General features: G+C 37.0%; 2 protein-coding genes across 2 annotated transcripts; one reads left to right on the top strand and one right to left on the bottom strand.

Annotated features, from left to right (window-relative positions):
- The first annotated feature begins 125 nt into the window (after nt 1-125).
- On the top strand, nt 126-8,184 carry LOC114538024 (phosphatidylinositide phosphatase SAC2-like). Its single transcript, XM_028559134.1, has 24 exons — nt 126-360; nt 572-655; nt 981-1,117; nt 1,463-1,600; nt 1,805-1,846; nt 1,973-2,098; nt 2,174-2,236; nt 2,401-2,569; nt 2,788-2,855; nt 3,041-3,152; nt 3,319-3,386; nt 3,521-3,559; nt 3,668-3,753; nt 3,828-3,905; nt 4,079-4,199; nt 4,395-4,523; nt 4,604-4,674; nt 4,785-4,828; nt 5,182-5,380; nt 5,689-5,766; nt 5,856-5,929; nt 6,109-6,231; nt 6,326-6,413; nt 6,570-8,184. The coding sequence occupies exons 1-24, from the start codon at nt 264-266 to the stop codon at nt 7,846-7,848; spliced, it is 3,513 nt and encodes a 1,170-aa protein (XP_028414935.1). The 5' UTR covers nt 126-263; the 3' UTR covers nt 7,849-8,184.
- A 267-nt stretch (nt 8,185-8,451) lies between these two features.
- LOC114538061 (alpha-1A adrenergic receptor-like) lies at nt 8,452-10,538 on the bottom strand. The gene is made up of 2 exons (XM_028559184.1): nt 10,524-10,538; nt 8,452-10,377 (listed from the first exon to the last, which is right to left on the bottom strand). The coding sequence occupies exons 1-2, from the start codon at nt 10,536-10,538 to the stop codon at nt 9,376-9,378; spliced, it is 1,017 nt and encodes a 338-aa protein (XP_028414985.1). The 3' UTR covers nt 8,452-9,375.
- Nucleotides 10,539-17,234: the final 6,696 nt, after the last annotated feature.

Raw genomic sequence — 17,234 nt, 5'->3', positions numbered from 1 at the left:
ACCCGCTGTGCTTATATTTCGGACTAAGTGTGCGCTTTCTGATCAAAATGCATTTTATGCTAATCACTTGGTAATATACATACTCGGGGGAAAGCGCCCCCTACGGGAACAAAGAACCTAAAACATTTCGATGGGAAGAAAATATTTTCGAGTGTTTTGAAATTTTGTGAGTAATTTCCCTTCCAAGAAATGCCAAATCGTCCAGGAGAATATCTCGAAGCGAATAAGGAGTATTGTACTTTGATAAGGAGTGTTTAGACCGGATGGATTTCTACGATACTCACAACACATATATTCTTCGCAAAGGCAAAACAAGTCTTTGGTGTAACCGTGTGAATGGCAATCTTCAAGTCAGACCTGGTATAAAAACGTACCTTTGGCACAATCAATAATGTTGATCTGTGATTTTTTTAGCTCTGTTGTCTTTGATTTTACTTGGGGTTAAAATGATCAAGGTGTCTTGCTTGTAAACAAATAAATCATTGTAAAATACGTACATATATTTCAGCATGTTTGCTCAATTTTATATTTCGAGTATTTCTGAATAAGTTAAATATTTAATCTATTTTAGATTCTGACATCGATTTGCTTGAGGTGAAGCCAAACTGTCTGGGAAGAGTTTATGGTGTTGTTGGAAAGATACAATTTTTGCCAGGTCTGCGTACTTTTATGTAATTTTCTGGTAATATGCCACGACTGCCCACTTCAATATTTTGATTTGTGCCTTTGTCCAAATATCAGACGATTTGAAGTCGTGAAGAATATTGCCTATTTGTGAACAAAAATCTCCCAGTGTCTCATATTAACCCATTCGTTTGCTAATGCACCCAGACATGCCCTATATTAAGTAATATTAATTTTACTCTGAATTAAATGAAAGACGATTTGAGTTGTCATTGAAGAAAGTACGTCCTGGGAAAATGGATTAATTAATTTTTGATACTTTTCAGTGATTTTAACTGTAGTCTTTTGATTTTCAGATTCTGATGAAAAGCTAGTGCTGATAACAAAACATTACAAAGTTGGAGAGATTGCAGATAAATGTCCAATTTATAGAATCGAGAAAATTGCTGTTGTTCCACTTTCTTCTGAAGAGTGTCCGGACATTGACTTTGATGTAGGTTTGGTTTAATTATATAAATGTTCAATGAAACCCAAGCAATTAAATAAATTGGTTTTCACAATCATTTTAACAATCATTCACATGATCAGGTTTGTGGGATCTAATTAATCAAACCTGAATTTCATATAAACTATTCGGTTTGATTTGTTCAGCAATGATTCATCTATCTGGATCTGACAAATGCATTGTGTGATAAAGCCTATATTGACTAGGCAACAACAAACTATGAAACCTAATCTATTTGTCTACCCTATATTGTTTTATTGGCCTTTGAACTTTCTTAATCGCATTCAACAGTAATGCTCATTAGCAAGTGATGAATATATCTTTTGTGTACAGTTATGTGAGGAACATGGTGATCAGTCCGCATCGAGACAAGCTCCACAGCCCAAGGTGGCTCAAACCTTGACGAATTTGAGAACATCTCTGACAAACTGGCAGTTTAATAAGACAACTGCAAATAAAATGAATTCTCAGGTTGGTAAATACGTAACAACTTGAGAAATTAAGTGGTAGAATTTCAAGTGTAGGTACTGTGACTATTCTTGTTGACTGGTCTTATGAAATGTTCATATTTGTATATTCTTGTTATTAAAGCTGATAAGTATTATTACTGCAGTCATGATAGTGGAATTTACTATGGAAAATCATTTGATATTTGTAATTTATTTAATTGTATAGAAAACAGTTGACAAGGAGAAATTGGAAAGAAGATTACAAGAGGTAATTCTTCATCTATTAATTATCTAAAATTATCATCTAATATCACAACAGATTCTGTAAAAGTTTACCTGGATAATTTTAATGAATCTTTGAAAGTGAATAATTTTGTTTCTTTTTTACCTCAAGGAGTTTATCAAGATGTTTAATGATTCTCAGTCATTTTATTATTCCGAAAATGCTGATCTCACAAATTCTGTGCAGAGGAATGTCAAGAAAGATGATAAGAGAAAAAACGAGCCTGTTTGGAAAACGGTAGGATTTGTTGAGTTTATTTTCTTGTGAAATGCTGTAATATGATTGCATGTGATCTGATATATTTTATTGCAGGCAGACAATCGATTCTTTTGGAATAAGGCAATGCTGGAAGAAATCATGGCTCTCTCAGAAACGGTAAGATCACCTTTTGCTAACAATATACATCATTATACATTATTATACATCACTATACTGTACTATACACCAGTATAAGGCACTACCTCAACTCTATAATGCCATCTGTGTATTTACCATACTATACAAAGTACTCTAAACTCGGTGAATGAAATATTTGTCAGGATGCTAGTGCACATGGTTGGATTGTCCCGGTTATTCAAGGTTATGTACAAACAGCACTCTGTGAAGTGGATTATTCAGAATCTGGAATGAATGAAGAAATCTTGAGGCAAACAGCTGCAGAAAAATTTGATTTAATACTGATATCTCGTAGGAGCGTTTCCCGCGCAGGTAAAAATACACCCTCGTCTAGTTTGAAACCTTGAACTTTGAGATTTCACGTTAGACCACAGCCGCTGTGTTCTTGAATATTCAGTCGAGTCGTAGATTGAGTTTCTACGGGGGTTTTTTGTATCTACTTTTGTGCCATAAAAGCCATATTTTTTTAGTTTACGATCTTGCCTATTCCTGCTAAAAGATCCAACGTTTGTTGTTTAATTTGTTAACAGGAACGAGATACAAGAGAAGAGGAGTCGACGAAGAGGGAAACGTTGCAAACTATGTCGAAACTGAACAGGTATTTGAGGATGTGTGTTGCACGTACGGTGCCATCTTTCTTGCAACTTGCAAAACAAGTTTCTTTTAAAAGATGCATAAAGGTCAATTGATTGGGAGTATTTTATTTAACGTTTAAATATTAGTATTCTGTAAGGAATATACCTTTATTTTATTAATAGTAGTTTAATTGGGGCTGTTTTTTAGATTGTTCGCGCTGGAGCACATTTTCTATCATTTGTTCAATTGCGGGGTTCCATACCATTGTACTGGAGTCAGGCTGGAATAAAATACAGACCTCCGCCAAAATTGGAGAGAAGTATGTCCAATATTGTTGTTGTAAAGTTTGGAGAGATAGGAATTAGCAAGTTGCATAGAGAGTTCCATCAACATACATGAATAGTGCGGCATCAACTCGTTTAATGAAAGATAAACTGAACATTCTTGCCGGGAATAGTGAGTTGGAAATATCATGTTTTCTGCAGATAAGGAGGAAAGTCAGGATGCGATGAAAAAACATCTTGAAAAAGAACTTGCTTTGTTTAAAAATGTGGTAAGCTCACAATGGTACATCACTTATTCTACTACGTTTTGCTACTCACGTTTTGAAAGTCTTTTTTGCTATGCGTGAATAATGTAAAGATGTTTTAAAAATTCTAAAATAAAGCAAACAAAATCTTTGTATAGACAATTATCAATTTGGTTGAACAGAGTGGTCGAGAGCAGGTTCGTTCTTCTCTTCGTAGATGAACTGTTTTTAAGATTGTCGTAAGCGATATATTCATAATCAGTTATAGCACTGAGCAATATTGTTGATTATTTTCATTGCTGAAGGTTCTTTACGATGCGTTTATGGAACACATTATCACGTATAATAACAATTTTTTGGCGTACGTAACCTTTGATTTTCACGAGTATTGGTAAGTAAAGATGAAAAGACTTTGAACAAAATATTTTCCCATAAAACAGTATTAATGTTTGTGTAATATTACAGTCGTGGTATGAAATTTGAAAACGTATCTAAGCTTGTGGAAGCAGTCGCCAAAATAACGGATAATATGCGCTTTTCCTGGTAAGTAAAATATGGTTTATTATCGGTTTTGTTACATGTATTTAGGAATTGTTGAAAAGCATTAACATTGAGATGTTGTACTTGGGAAAAGGACAACTCGTGTTCGGCTAAGTCTAGTTGAAAGATGTAGAAAAGTTTATTACAATAGGTCGTTTTGTTTAAATATGTTTCAGGGTGGACCATCAGGGGATGATCTGGGAACAACAAGGGGTATTTCGGGTCAATTGCATGGACTGCTTAGATCGTACAAATGTGGTTCAAGCAGCCTTAGCGAGATACGTCTTGGAGACGCAGGTACCAACATTTACCAACATAAGAGTGCTTTAATTTCGAAAATATGACTGTAATAAGTTCAAATATGCTTCAGAATATTGTCAGATATTGCAAGTTTAGTAACTAAGCGAGCTTTGATACGCTGTTGAGTGATTTGAGGCTATGAAGTTGAAGCATGTTGCGATTTACCGTGTATTTAATGTGGATATATTTTAGTTATCAAGGCTGGGTCGTTTAATGCCTGAAAACAGCCTACCAGCGGACATCAGAGACGTCTATCAGGATATGTGGGCTAATAATGGTGACGCCATCAGCAGACAGTACGCTGGGACAGCGGCAATGAAGGTACAATTTCAGAGTAGGGTCATTGTGTATTACACTGTACGTATTAGTGATTTACCTTTTTTCAATTTCCAATGTTCCAGGGTGATTTTACTCGGACAGGCGAGCGAAAGTTTACTGGAGTAATGAAAGATGGCTACCATTCTGCGAATCGGTAAGAATATTATGTATTTCAGCATGCGTTTAATAGTTTTATCACAAGTCTCTATCATTCGTTTGTTTCCAATAGCTACATTTATCTTAGTAATTGTTACTGTTTTTCAGATATTTGAATCGATTCACCGCAGCTTACAGACAGACAGTCATAGGTAATCATAATTCTAAGGACGCTTTTCTTTATACGGTAAAAACGGCCAGACCTGTCGTGTTAGTTTCAGTAGAGACAGATTACTGATATTTTACGGTGTTAAAGTACTTTGCATTCAGAGATATATCGTTATATACGTACAATAACAACGATGCAGTTTCACCGCTATATTCTTATTCTAACGTAACCTAATACTCTTGCATTTCAATTCAAAATATGACCAATCTGACCATTTTGGCCGCTTCCTGTCTTCCGTAATCGATTATACTCCCAGAACGTAGCTATATAGTTTTTATACTCAATATTGTCAGGTCACACAAGTATGAAACTGTTTTCTTTTCTCTTCCTATTCAGACATAATGCTTGGTATTTCACCCACGGAAGACATAAAGTCTCTGATCGACGCGATGAAACAACCCGAGGAGACTGGGGAGGAGTGGACATTACAGCGAGAGGAATGGGTTGCACAACTCGTGGAGCGGTGTCATCAACTGTTGGTCCAGGAAGGCGAGATTTATCTGGGAGGATGGGCATTGATTGAGCCAATTGTGAGGTATACACAGACTACCATCCTTCATGAAATGTTGATCTTGATTAAACTAAATTTGTGACTGGGTACAGTGAGTGAAGTCCTGTGCACAAGTATACATTTATATCTTTCTAAACGCGGTATTCAACACAAACTTCTTAGAAAGCTCGTACACAGCAGAAGTTTGTTCCCAAGTTTCTCACTCAAAAAACGTTGTGGCAATTTGCCAACAGGCTGGAAACAAACTTCTTCAACAATTTCTAACAGAAGCCTTCATTTTGTTATAAATCTTTCTGTCCATCTTTTAACTTGTTTTGGTCTTTCTTCACCAGCAATTCAGAAGAGGAAGGCTCTGTATTTGAACAGGAAATTGTTCTGTTGTTAACTGAGAAAGCATTTTACATCGCCTGGTACGAATTGTACAAGATATCGCTCGGTGTTTCTCTCATTTTCTTCCAGGCCAGCGTTTGAACGAAACGAGAATGTGTTTTCCTTTTAGTTACGACGAAGAAGAAGCATATGTGAATCAATACGAGTGTATACCATTGGAAAATTTAGAGAAAATCGAAATGGGTAAATTGATGAAGCGATTCAATTGAAGCTAGACTAGTTCATACTGCTGTGCAATGTTTTAGTCAGTGTTTCACTTTCAACCTTCCTCAAAGTCTGTTGAGCTAGTCTACTATAATTGCTGCTTTTCAACCAAACTAACCTTTAGCTAAGTTTAAAAATTTTTTTTTATGGTGTTTCAGGACCAAATATGTCTCAAAGGTCTCAAATTTCATGTCTTCGTTTGCACTACCGAAGCAACGAAGATGGCGGATATTTTCACACGTTTAAAGCTCTTCGAAATCGGACTGTTGACGAAGATAAAGGTATGTCGTGCGTTTGTATTTTAAAGGAAAATAAGACATTAGTTTTGTATTCATTGTCAAGATTAATTGATCGGTATTTCCTCCCATCGTTTAGATGTTTTGCACGGCATTGCTGACGAGTTTCAAAAGGCAATGTTGGCGAAGAATCTGAAGGCGAAGGTGATTGAATGTCGACTTAGCAAGTAAGTCCATCCACATCATCAACTCTGAACAACATTTATCAACACATGTCACCTGTTATCAATTGTCGTCAACTGTTATATCTCTTCAACCTCTCGCCATCTCTCGTCCACACGAATCTTCATTAACCTACTAATAGTCAAATATAATTTAATTAGAAAAAAGACCAAACCCCATGAAGTCATACAACTCTCTTGCAAAACCCGGCCATGCAGTGCTGACAATCATTACCGCTGCAAAAATGTATTGTGTGCTCCTAAAGAAGGCTCAATGGTTCACTCGTGTTCAGCCCCCGCAAAACTCGACAAAATGGCCGCTCGTCTGGTGAGTTTAGAAACGAACGATAGCTCGAAGCCAGACATCTTGGACCAAGGTACCAGTAGCATTAGTAATGGCAGCAGAGATGACTCTGCTTTATACAAAAGAGTTTTATCGGCTGGTTCCTCGAATATGGAAGGCACTACGTTTATAAAAGATCTTGAAAGTAACTTAGAATGGGAAAATGGTAATGATACTTCTTGCTCGGCTGTTGAAAACAAAAATATGGGCAGTCAAGAAGTGCATTTACACGGAAAAGCTAAACAAAGCAAACATGATGATTTTATGGCGGGAAATGAGCCTTCATTGAGCTCTTTGTGTAAGAATAACACTGACCAAGACACTGACTGTGTAATAACTGGACAAAAAATGTCAGGAAGTGCATTTTCGACTAACGAGAATGAACTTTACAAAGCGAGAGTTTTGCCAAGCAATGATAACCAGAACGTTTCAGAAGAATTGAATATTGCCGCGATAGCCGGGCAATCTGATTTAAGGGAAAAAGAAAAACAAGCGGAATGTTGTGAGAACGATAAGGAAGCTTTTGAGACGAAAGATACGACTGATAAACAAAACGTGATATCTTCAGAGAAAAACATTGATACGCGGGAAAATTTTGGTCAAACAACAGCGGTTGATATGTCAAAAACATCAGACAAAAACGACAAAAACTGGGGCGAGAAAAGTCTAATGAGCAAATTTTTTGAAACCGGGAAAAAATTGTCGAGTGCAAATAATTCACCAAAAATGGCGAGAAAGTCGGAAAGTTCCGGTAAAACTTCGGATCCTGAATCGAGTTTAGCAGCAAATTTCAAAAAGAACTTGAAAAATCGTTTCGCTGATGCTCAAATTAGATTCCGTAAAAACGAGGATTCCGTTAACGCTTCGGAGGTCGAATGGAAGGCGGAGGATTCCGAAGGCGTGCCGGAACCAGCACGACCCGCTGTCGGGAAAAGGAATATTTTAGCCGCCGCACAAGAGCGAGGCAGAGCTTTCATTCCTGAGTTGAAGAATAAATTTTCTGGATTGTCGAATCGCTCTCCTCGGATGGCACGTAAAACGGACTGGAAGACAGTGATTGAAAATAGTGAATGTAGAACAAACATTATTCTAGTTTAAGTTTTTATTTTTCTAATGCATAGAATGTAATAGCAATGATGGTTTTAAAATGGAAAATGGTTTTAAAATGGAAACCTCTGGAAATGAGAGCACTAAAAGTACTCACTTTTTGATCTCATTTTCGAGTTGTTTTAATACGAGAGCCTCAGTGTCAGGCATTTCTTAACAACTTATAACACATTTGGAGCTGAATTTTGGGGAAAACCATATGTTTCACAGTGTAAATAACATGCATGCTAATATGCCAACGTTTTATCATCTTATGCAAGATGTCATCCCTCATCTTATGATGTCAACACGAAGAATATAATTAATTTTAACCACCCTGTTTAAAATACTTTACATCTTTTTTTTTTCACAAAGTATATGTACATATCTAGCTGTTATTTCCCCATGGGTAACTGAGCATATGTTTTTAAACCACGCAACATTTATTTACATTATTTCACACAGTTTCCTAAGGTAAACGTCTTGAGGCTTTTCTGTGGACATTGTCCATCATATCTTCTCAAACAGCCCGCATATGACATCACCCACATTGATAAATATGTACATTCAGGCATCGGCGTATTTTCATTTGACAAACTAATGATGAATTATTTAATTTGATAATATCATTTTGTTTCTCGAAGCTATTGACGTGTCTTATAGGTCTTAGGTCGGTTTTATTTTGGCAAAACATGCTCAAATCTTGCTATTAAATAAAATGTACATTCAAAATATCTTCAACCTTTTTGAGAAAAACCTTTCGTGCAAAAGACAGAGAAATATTGACAAGCTACGCAAAGCAAATATGTGTCTTGTGGGATGCATAAAACATGAAATAAAATTCTTTTTTCTTCTAATGCAAGAACGTGAAAGGAAAGAATCCATAACATGCCCTAAAAGAGGCCACATTTTGAATCTTTTAGGCAACTTAAAATCCAAACCACGCGACAGCTGCTTCAAAAATACAATTATTTTCTAATATTTTTCATTAACTAGTTTAGTATGTAAACGCTTCATTTGCAAACAGTTGTGTCATATTGCATTACGTAAAGAATTGTGAGTTATTTCAGAAACGTTTCGAAGCTTTTATGCATGAAATGTGACATTATATGTCCACAAATCTGCAAATATTCCGTTTGAAACTCAAATATTTTTTTAAGTTTCCCTAATTTTGCTTGAGAAATGTATTATTTCATGCAAAATTCCTAATTTAGCCACACGCAACGGCCATATTGATCCAAAAGCTGGTTTATATCAGACATTGCATGCTAGAGCGAAGTTAAAACTGGTTATCAATGAGGGCCTACACTTACGACAGTATATATTCATGACGTAATATGTCAGAAATTTGGCGCGATTTTCAGAGATAATCCTGGCTTGACAAATAGATTTCTGTTCGTTTCAAGTATGGGAAGCTTGTAATTTATAGTTCCGTTTCCCTTAGGAAGTTGTCCTCCGTAATTTTCGGACAAAAATATACATCCCGCGAACTATACTAAACCTTAATACGATTTCTGAAACTCGCGCGTTTTTTAAGTTTCAACCTTGACCAGTTCCATTGCAGTAAGCTGCTGCACTTGCAGTTCCCCCGGTGGACACCGCTGAAACTTTTCGCAAAACAAAGTCCGTCGATTGTGTTAAATCGTTTGTGGTATCGTTAGAATACCTTTCTCTACGAGGCAGGGCACGTTTTAGTAATTTCAGAGCGCTACGTCGAAACTCCCTGTTAATACGTACATAAATAAAGGGATTTGCCAGGCCGTTGAGGTATCTCACAACATGTATAACATAATTCAATATGTTTGAAGGAACTCCGGCATTATACACGCTGTAAACCCAAATATAAACGAAAAATGGCAGCCAGCACACGACGAATGCCCCGATAATCAAGGTTAGAGTTTTGGCTGCTTTGAATTCGCGTTTGACGCGATTTGTTCCGCGAGGTAAGCTACTGTTGATTTGATCGGATTGATACTTGGCGACTTTGTAAATATATCCGTATGTTACGAGCATTGTAAACAAGGGCAGAACGAAGCTAGCAAAGGTTGTGAATATTATATAGATGTCTGTGAAAAACACACAGTGATTCATGTGGAATTCGCCAACGGGAATCCAAGACGCAAGCGAGAACGCTATGGAGTAAATCCACACCAGAGATAGTACGAAGAGACAACGTTTTCGCGAAATTATCGTGGGATAACGCAACGGATAGTTCACGGCAACGAAACGCTCAGCGCTTATCACAGTGAAGCTGATTATAGAACTTGTGCAAGCAAGCACGTCCACCATCGATCCAATTTGACATAACCTTTTGGATTTCTGGTTAACGTACTGTGTCAGAAAGAATGGAATTCCCAGGACAGCTATGAGGATATCTGCGATGCCCAAGTTAAACATAAAATAATGTTTAGCTGTTCCCGGATTTCTTTTGAAAGCGCGTAAACCAGGCACACAAATCCATTTGCTAGAAAACTCGATACGGCGATTAGGATGAATATAACCAGAAGAGCTGTTGGTAGTTCTGCATAAGGCAACTCTGAGCTTTCGTCATTCAGTCCCAGACAGTCGCTGGTATTCTTAAGACGAGGACACTGGCATATAAAATCGTGGCAAAATTGGTTGTCGTAGGACAGATTTTTTGTACCATTTTCTGTGCAATTCAGGTATAATCTGAAACAAAGCGCAACCCCCTTGGTCCTCATCGCCAGACAACTGATCTTCTTTATACCTGGATGCTTATTTATCTCAGACGAAAGATTTTTCCCAAATGTCGTTATGTTGCAACTGACAGTTAATGCCTAATCCAACAGACTTCGAAGCTTTCAAAGACCTTTGAGCGGAAGACGAATCGATTCACCGAATGTGACACTCTCAGAGGAAGTTTCAGGATTAGTGAATACAACAAAAGTTCTTGGATTGAATCTGTGATTGAATAATTCAAGCCAATAGTCCAGATAAATCTCGTCGAAAACAAGTTATATAACTATTGATTCAAATATAGTAAATGTATATTCTATAGTCTTTGTCTGAACTTCCTTTTGCACACGTATATTTTACATTTTCAAGGAGTTCCGCTTTGTTTCGTATCTCTTCTTAAATATCGATAAAATATGTAGATTCACTTGTGCTGATGTCAGAGAATGTGTTTGTCACGTCGGCCTTTTGTTAACACATCGAGCTATGAGCCAACATATCACAGTACCATATTTATACTCGCTGCTGACCCCATAAATCTCAAGTAGTCCTCTTATTTCAGCGATGAAATCAATCTGGCCGATATACCAAGTGTTGATAAGACCTCCGTGCCGGGTACAAAATACCACTGCCTGCTTTCTTATATTTTGATAAAAAATGACGTATTCTTCGTACACGAAATACCTTGCTATAGTTAGATTGCAAGGCTGTAGTTTGTCTGCCCAGGTATATATAAAGCGAATCAAATCTTCGTTTGACTTCCCAGCTGCGAGCTTGCATGTAAAAGCCAATGATAGCAGCCTTAACTATAACAAAACAGAATATGTATTTAAGATTGCTCTCCGATGGCACAGACAAACAGCAGATATTAAGAGAATTCGTTTTAAATTCACATTATCTATGTGTTTTACCTACAAATTTTCGCCAGCGCACGGCTCAATCTTCCAGCTGAAACTAAGACTTGTTTTAAATACCGTCAAATGACAGGAAGACTTAGTCAACAGTACGATATCAAGCCCGGAACAATGATTTGCTAACCAACTGCAAATGAGCGCTGTTTTTGAAACGCAAACAAGCACTTGAATCTACTTCCGATCCGTCATTGTCTTTTTTCTTCAAATGCCCACACCATCACCTGACTCTCTCAAGCACAATACACACACGAATTCCTGGCGCGAAAATTTTTTTTGCACTATTTAAGAATCGTACGAATTTCGACCGCTTTTCATAACTGATCTCTGTTTATTTTTAACTCATTTCGCCCTAATCCATGTAAAGCCGCTCTCATATATTTGGACAAAAGATATTAATTTTTGAAATGGATTATGTTTGCTTAGTGTCGTCTTGTATCCATAACTCATAAGTCATTTAAACGAATTTGCACCTGACAGTGACTTGATCTAAATTGACAAGAGGGGGTCTCTTAACGTATAGCGTATAATTTGCCGGTTTTTATCCATGCTTTCTCGGTGTTTCCCCATCCTCGTTGAAAGGTAAAACCCGGGCCACATCGCCCTTGAAGATATTTGGACAAAACTACTACCAGACTATATAGCCAAAGGTCATTACATTTACGCAGACCGTGTTTGCTGTATCTGATATATGATGCTCAACTGAAGAAACAAATGAAAACATTGCTTCATACCATAGAATTTAATTTAGAAAATCGTGGCATATTGTGGTATTACCACAGAATACATCAATTTCGCCGCAACCAAATGATGTCCCAAAATCGTGAAAGAAGTTTTGTTGATTTATCTATAGGTCTTGTAAACGGATATTAAATTCATAGATAGTCGATTGATAAAATTTATTATGCATAAAGCGATAAAGTTTGGTCAACTAATGCGTTTTTAAATAGAGAATTTTTTAATTACTAAGCTAAGAACTATTTTTTTTTGTAAGATTTTCTTACCGTTTGCAAAGCAGCATACTACTTTCACAAGACCAACCACCAGGTTATACAAAATAGCAGAAAAAGACTGGAATTAGTTGTTGAATAAAAACCATTTCACGGTTGAAACTTGAAACATATTTCAAGTCTTGGTAGTGCAGTTTACCGCAGTATCAGTACCACAAGTATTTTGTAGGATACTATCATATATACTCGTATATAGACTGCCCGATTTTTGTTATTTCACCAATCCAGTCAATTGTCAACTCAGTGCTCGGTCTGCATTTTATGTTAATTGCGGAGGGACGATTTTAACTCTTGAGATATGTGAATTTATGAGGTAATCTGCATAAAGTTGTTTATCGCATTGTAGAGTCACATTTTATTTGAAAATTAAAAGGAATGGAATTACATTCCTTCATGAAGACACGTCGCAATGTTTGGAAACAATGCAAATTGTTGAAATAACATACCACGGCAATAAACAGGAAAAAAACTGAGATTGTCGGTTGTCTAAATTGGGTGAAAAACTATCCAGACATCCTCATTAGCGCCGTCAGAAAACAAAAGGCCAAAGCGCAGGATTTTCATTCACACTGTTGTTGACCTTTGGTGAGATCGCGCGAGGTAATTGGTCCAATTGGACCAATGAAAGACGTCATTACTCATGCATGCGCCAGGCGGGGCATTTTGAACTGGTTATAAAGGCTGAGCTTTTAGGGAGGCGCTTTGTTGAGATGAAGACATCCTCGAGAAGGAATGGATCATGGGCGGAAAATTATTATCACAAGATTCAAAGATATGTGAAAGGACAGAAGACCGAAACGAACTGTTTGGAAGAATCTTGCTAGAGGAATATACGGAAAGGTGGTTTGTAGATTCCTTATAACATGAATTTACACATTAGTTTATTGTATTTCAAAATCAATTAAGGAGTGCCGATAGTTGTTCAGTTCGGCTGACTCTAGTCGAATTTTTGGCGCTTAATCTTGCTAATTTTGCTTTTTGTATTTCATAAAGGTTTGATGCTACCAGTGTTGATGTTCCTCGCTGTTTTTGAACTCAAACCGTCAAGAAAGAAAGGCGAACTTTGAACAACTTTTGTCTCCCGTCGACCTTCCATTGTAGTAAATTGAACAAAAGGTATTCAAATTTCTTGTCTTGTTGATTTCTCACTTTCTGCTCTCATGAATTTCGAAATATACTTGGTCTTTCGTTAACAATCATCCCTGATAAAACTCGATCCTATATATACTCTAGAAGACTCAATAAACCTTAAGAAACATACGGTATTCATATAACCCAGATTTCTAATGAACTTAATTTCTTTTACAGATGGAGAAATCGCTGTACAAGCCGTAAATGTGCGTAAATGTGAAATACCTTTTTTCAAAAATACTCATCACGATGCATGTGGACTCGCGCTCATAAATCCTGCTATCTTGAGCCTCGAGTACTATTTCATTCAGTTTACTTCATATTTTGCTCTATAAACACCAAAATTATTCATGAAATCATTGACGTGTCGACCGCAATACACTCTCTTGTTTCAATCCTTATATTTTAATTTTTCGGTTCACGATTAGTTTGCACCAACCCTTGATTGAGAACTTGTGTTTTGGGCACGGAAAATACAAATGATTGGGGCCCCTCATTTGTATTCGCTGTGCTTGATTCGATAAGCGGAAAATAGGCAAAATTCTGTCGCTTTAAAAAATGCACGAGAAATTAGAAGGAACGAACAGTTGAGTGTTGTTGTTGTCGACACGATTATTTAAAAAAAAAAATCAAAAATGCACGAAGCAAAACACAATCTTAGTAAAACACAGCTAATTTTGCTGCATGCATGCATGATCAAAAGTTATTTAAGTTGCCATAAATTGATTCAATTTCAAATTTCGATCCGATATTTTCGTCTAAGAAGCAACACATTAAGAGCTTTTAAAAGAAACAGGAAAAATTATGTCGCTTTGAAGTGTTTTAATTCCATTTATTTATTTATTTGTCTATGAGCCTGGATTACTGGAGGGTAATGGGAGAATGCAAACCATTTGAAATGATGACTGGCGATGACTGTTATCAACTGGACTGCTTGAGGATATACGTCGGCGTGAATACTGGAGCCTAATCTACGCATGTGTGGACATTGGGTTGCGAAGATATAATCGGAGAGATGCGTAGATAATCAAGCGGCCCCGTCAAATGAAGAGGAAGCTCTCACAGGTTTATACTATAGGATACTATAAGTATTGTAGTTGGATATCGACTTCAGAACTTTCGTGGAAATCAATCGCATGGATGATATATTTCGTTGTTCTGAAGTCGAGATCCTCGTTTAGGATGCATGATGCGTAACTTGTACAGCGGAATGCCAGCAGTCACGCGTTGGAAAATAGGCGCGATGCGCATGAGCAATAAGTCGGATCTGATGCAGTATCCGGTGCAAGTTGAAAATGTGCGAGTATATATTTTATAAAAGCGCTCTGAAGAAAATATGGCGGATATCTCGAAGAACAAGTAGCATTGATTGCTCAAAATATAGAATTATATGAATCACATTTCCACAGCTAGCACATGATTTAGCACACCAGTAGCACATGACCTCAACACAATTATTGATATAAGATAAATTTAAGCTTTCAAATAACTCTAGTTGCAAAACAAGCATACTTTGATTTCAAGACTTAAAAGCCGTTTGGCTGTAGTTGTGTTTGGCTTTTTTTCACATATGAACGAAAATTATTCTTGAATTGTTTGACGCATGGACTCGAACACTCTTGCATGACAATCTCCTCTTCGATATTCGGTTAACTTTTTCCGTTGTTCGTTCCACCCTGCATGTCATTTCAACTGGTTGCTTCGAGCATTGAGTAAGATGGTAAGTACTGGTATAATTCGGGGTCTCTCGATTTTTGGGTGTAGACTGTTGGGAAAAGGGGGCCCTCTGCTTTTGTCATAAGACAACTTGACTGTATAAAGAAAGATTGAGACGACAATAACCAACATTACCTGACTAAGTCCATGATATGGAACAACACAAACAACTGACTGGCTCTCGAAACATTGCATGCATCAGATTGAACGTACTAAACTTTTTTTTTTGAATGATTTAGTTCTAAATCTTCGAAAGGTTCTCAGGGTTCTATGGTGAATGGCGTGTCATCAGGGTTGTCACCTCCGATGAGTGATCTTTTCACACAGCACATGTCAAACGAGACTGGCTTTTTTCTTTATCCGCGGTGTTTGAGAATGGAGGAAGACGAAGAACTGCCGGTTGGCGAGTGATTCTACTGAAAAATATTGTTCAAGTATTTAAGTTAAGTATTGGAGAACTGAATCCTCGTATATTAATATTTTAGATATATTTTGATAACTTTAAAGCCCCGTCTATATTGCCGGGTATTTTCCCTTCTGTGTTTACTCAATGTTCGAAGCAACCTAACCCGGGGTAGAATTGCCAGTCACTTGAGGATCGTAAAAAAAAAATTTTCCGGAAATGATTTTTTACGAGGAGATTCGGAGTGATCTTGTCCATACGTCTCTGTTTGAAATGAAAAATAACATGATTCATGATGTTCTAAACAAGCTTTCTAGTAAAACCACACACAACAAACTTTCACTAGTGTTTGTTTCAAATAACAAACAGTTGATTTGAGATTACAATGATTCTTTCAAGTATTATCCTGAAAAAATTCACAAAACAAGTTGCAATTTTGCTCATGATAGCGAATAACAGTGATGCATAATTGATTACATTAATTGCTTACATAATTGCATGATTACATGAATTGATTACATAATTGATTACATTAATTGTTACATAATTAATACATAATCGAGTCGCACATAATCGATAAGCAAGTCGCACGCAATATGGCGAAAAAGCAATATGGCGAGTCAAATAATGGCGAATCTATAATAGCGGATACGATAAGGAGACTTAAACTAACGCGTTTGACTGCTGGCTAAAAATGAAGCGCGGAAACCTGTGTTGAGGGGGTTACCTGTCACACTCCGTCTGGCGATTGCAGAAATAACAGAATTTCAAAATCAAAAATGTCAAATTCGGACCGCCGTATGGTAGTCTGTTTTACAGCCTTGGCTATACCTCAGACTACCAGGAGGGTTTTTCACCGGGCACTCCGGTTTCCCTCCTTTTCGTTTGGCTTTAAAAAACAGTGTCCATGTCTGGGGCCAAACAAAATGAAACAATCGTATGTGAAAATTGCTTTCCTTTTACATTATACGCAAGTCTTCAGTTCTGGCGCTTGAAAAATTGTCTTTTATCGACTTCATAGGTCATGACGAAGACCATGTAAGGTCCTATCTTTTAACTGAAAATTACAGTTGAATTCATTTGTTTGGTTTCTGGGTTAAAATCCCGGAACACTGTTCTAGTTTTCTGCAATGAAAAATATCTCTCTAGTTTGATACCGTCAAAAAATTGTAGTTGGTTCGTTTAATTTTGTACCGCTGTAGTGCAAAAGCCTGTGCGGGCGTTTACATAACTTACATGGTATATTTTTTGGAGATTAAAGAACTTTTAGAGTAAACCAAATGTGAAGTTCTTCGCTATGCACGGGCGTGAAATTATTGAATAAATTGCATTACCTGAACTATAATGAACCTAAGACAAATATTTTTTATCTCCCCCCCCTATGCAACCTCGTACCCAGGTTGCTTTAGAGCGGCCTGTAAAAAAACGGCGTTTTTTGCTTCATCTTTCGGGGGGGGAGCTTCGTTGTGGGGTCGAAGCACTGAGCTATATATAGTCATTAGATAGTATATAGTTCAGTGGATGAAGGTTTCA

Source organism: Dendronephthya gigantea, unplaced genomic scaffold (genome assembly GCF_004324835.1).
Source record: "Dendronephthya gigantea isolate DGI-Jeju-01 unplaced genomic scaffold, DenGig_1.0 000173F, whole genome shotgun sequence".
Lineage (NCBI taxonomy): Eukaryota > Metazoa > Cnidaria > Anthozoa > Malacalcyonacea > Nephtheidae > Dendronephthya > Dendronephthya gigantea.
Note: the sequence above shows the minus strand (reverse complement) of the source record. Positions and strands in the feature narration are given on the sequence as shown.

Excerpts from the sequence above, each read along its gene's own strand:
- LOC114538024 (XM_028559134.1), top strand. The coding sequence starts at position 264 with ATGGATTTCTACGATACTCACAACACATATATTCTTCGCAAAGGCAAA. Across the intron at positions 656-980 it reads AAAGATACAATTTTTGCCAG|ATTCTGATGAAAAGCTAGTG; the intron begins GTCTGCGTACTT and ends TTTGATTTTCAG. Across the intron at positions 3,754-3,827 it reads TTTGATTTTCACGAGTATTG|TCGTGGTATGAAATTTGAAA; the intron begins GTAAGTAAAGAT and ends GTAATATTACAG.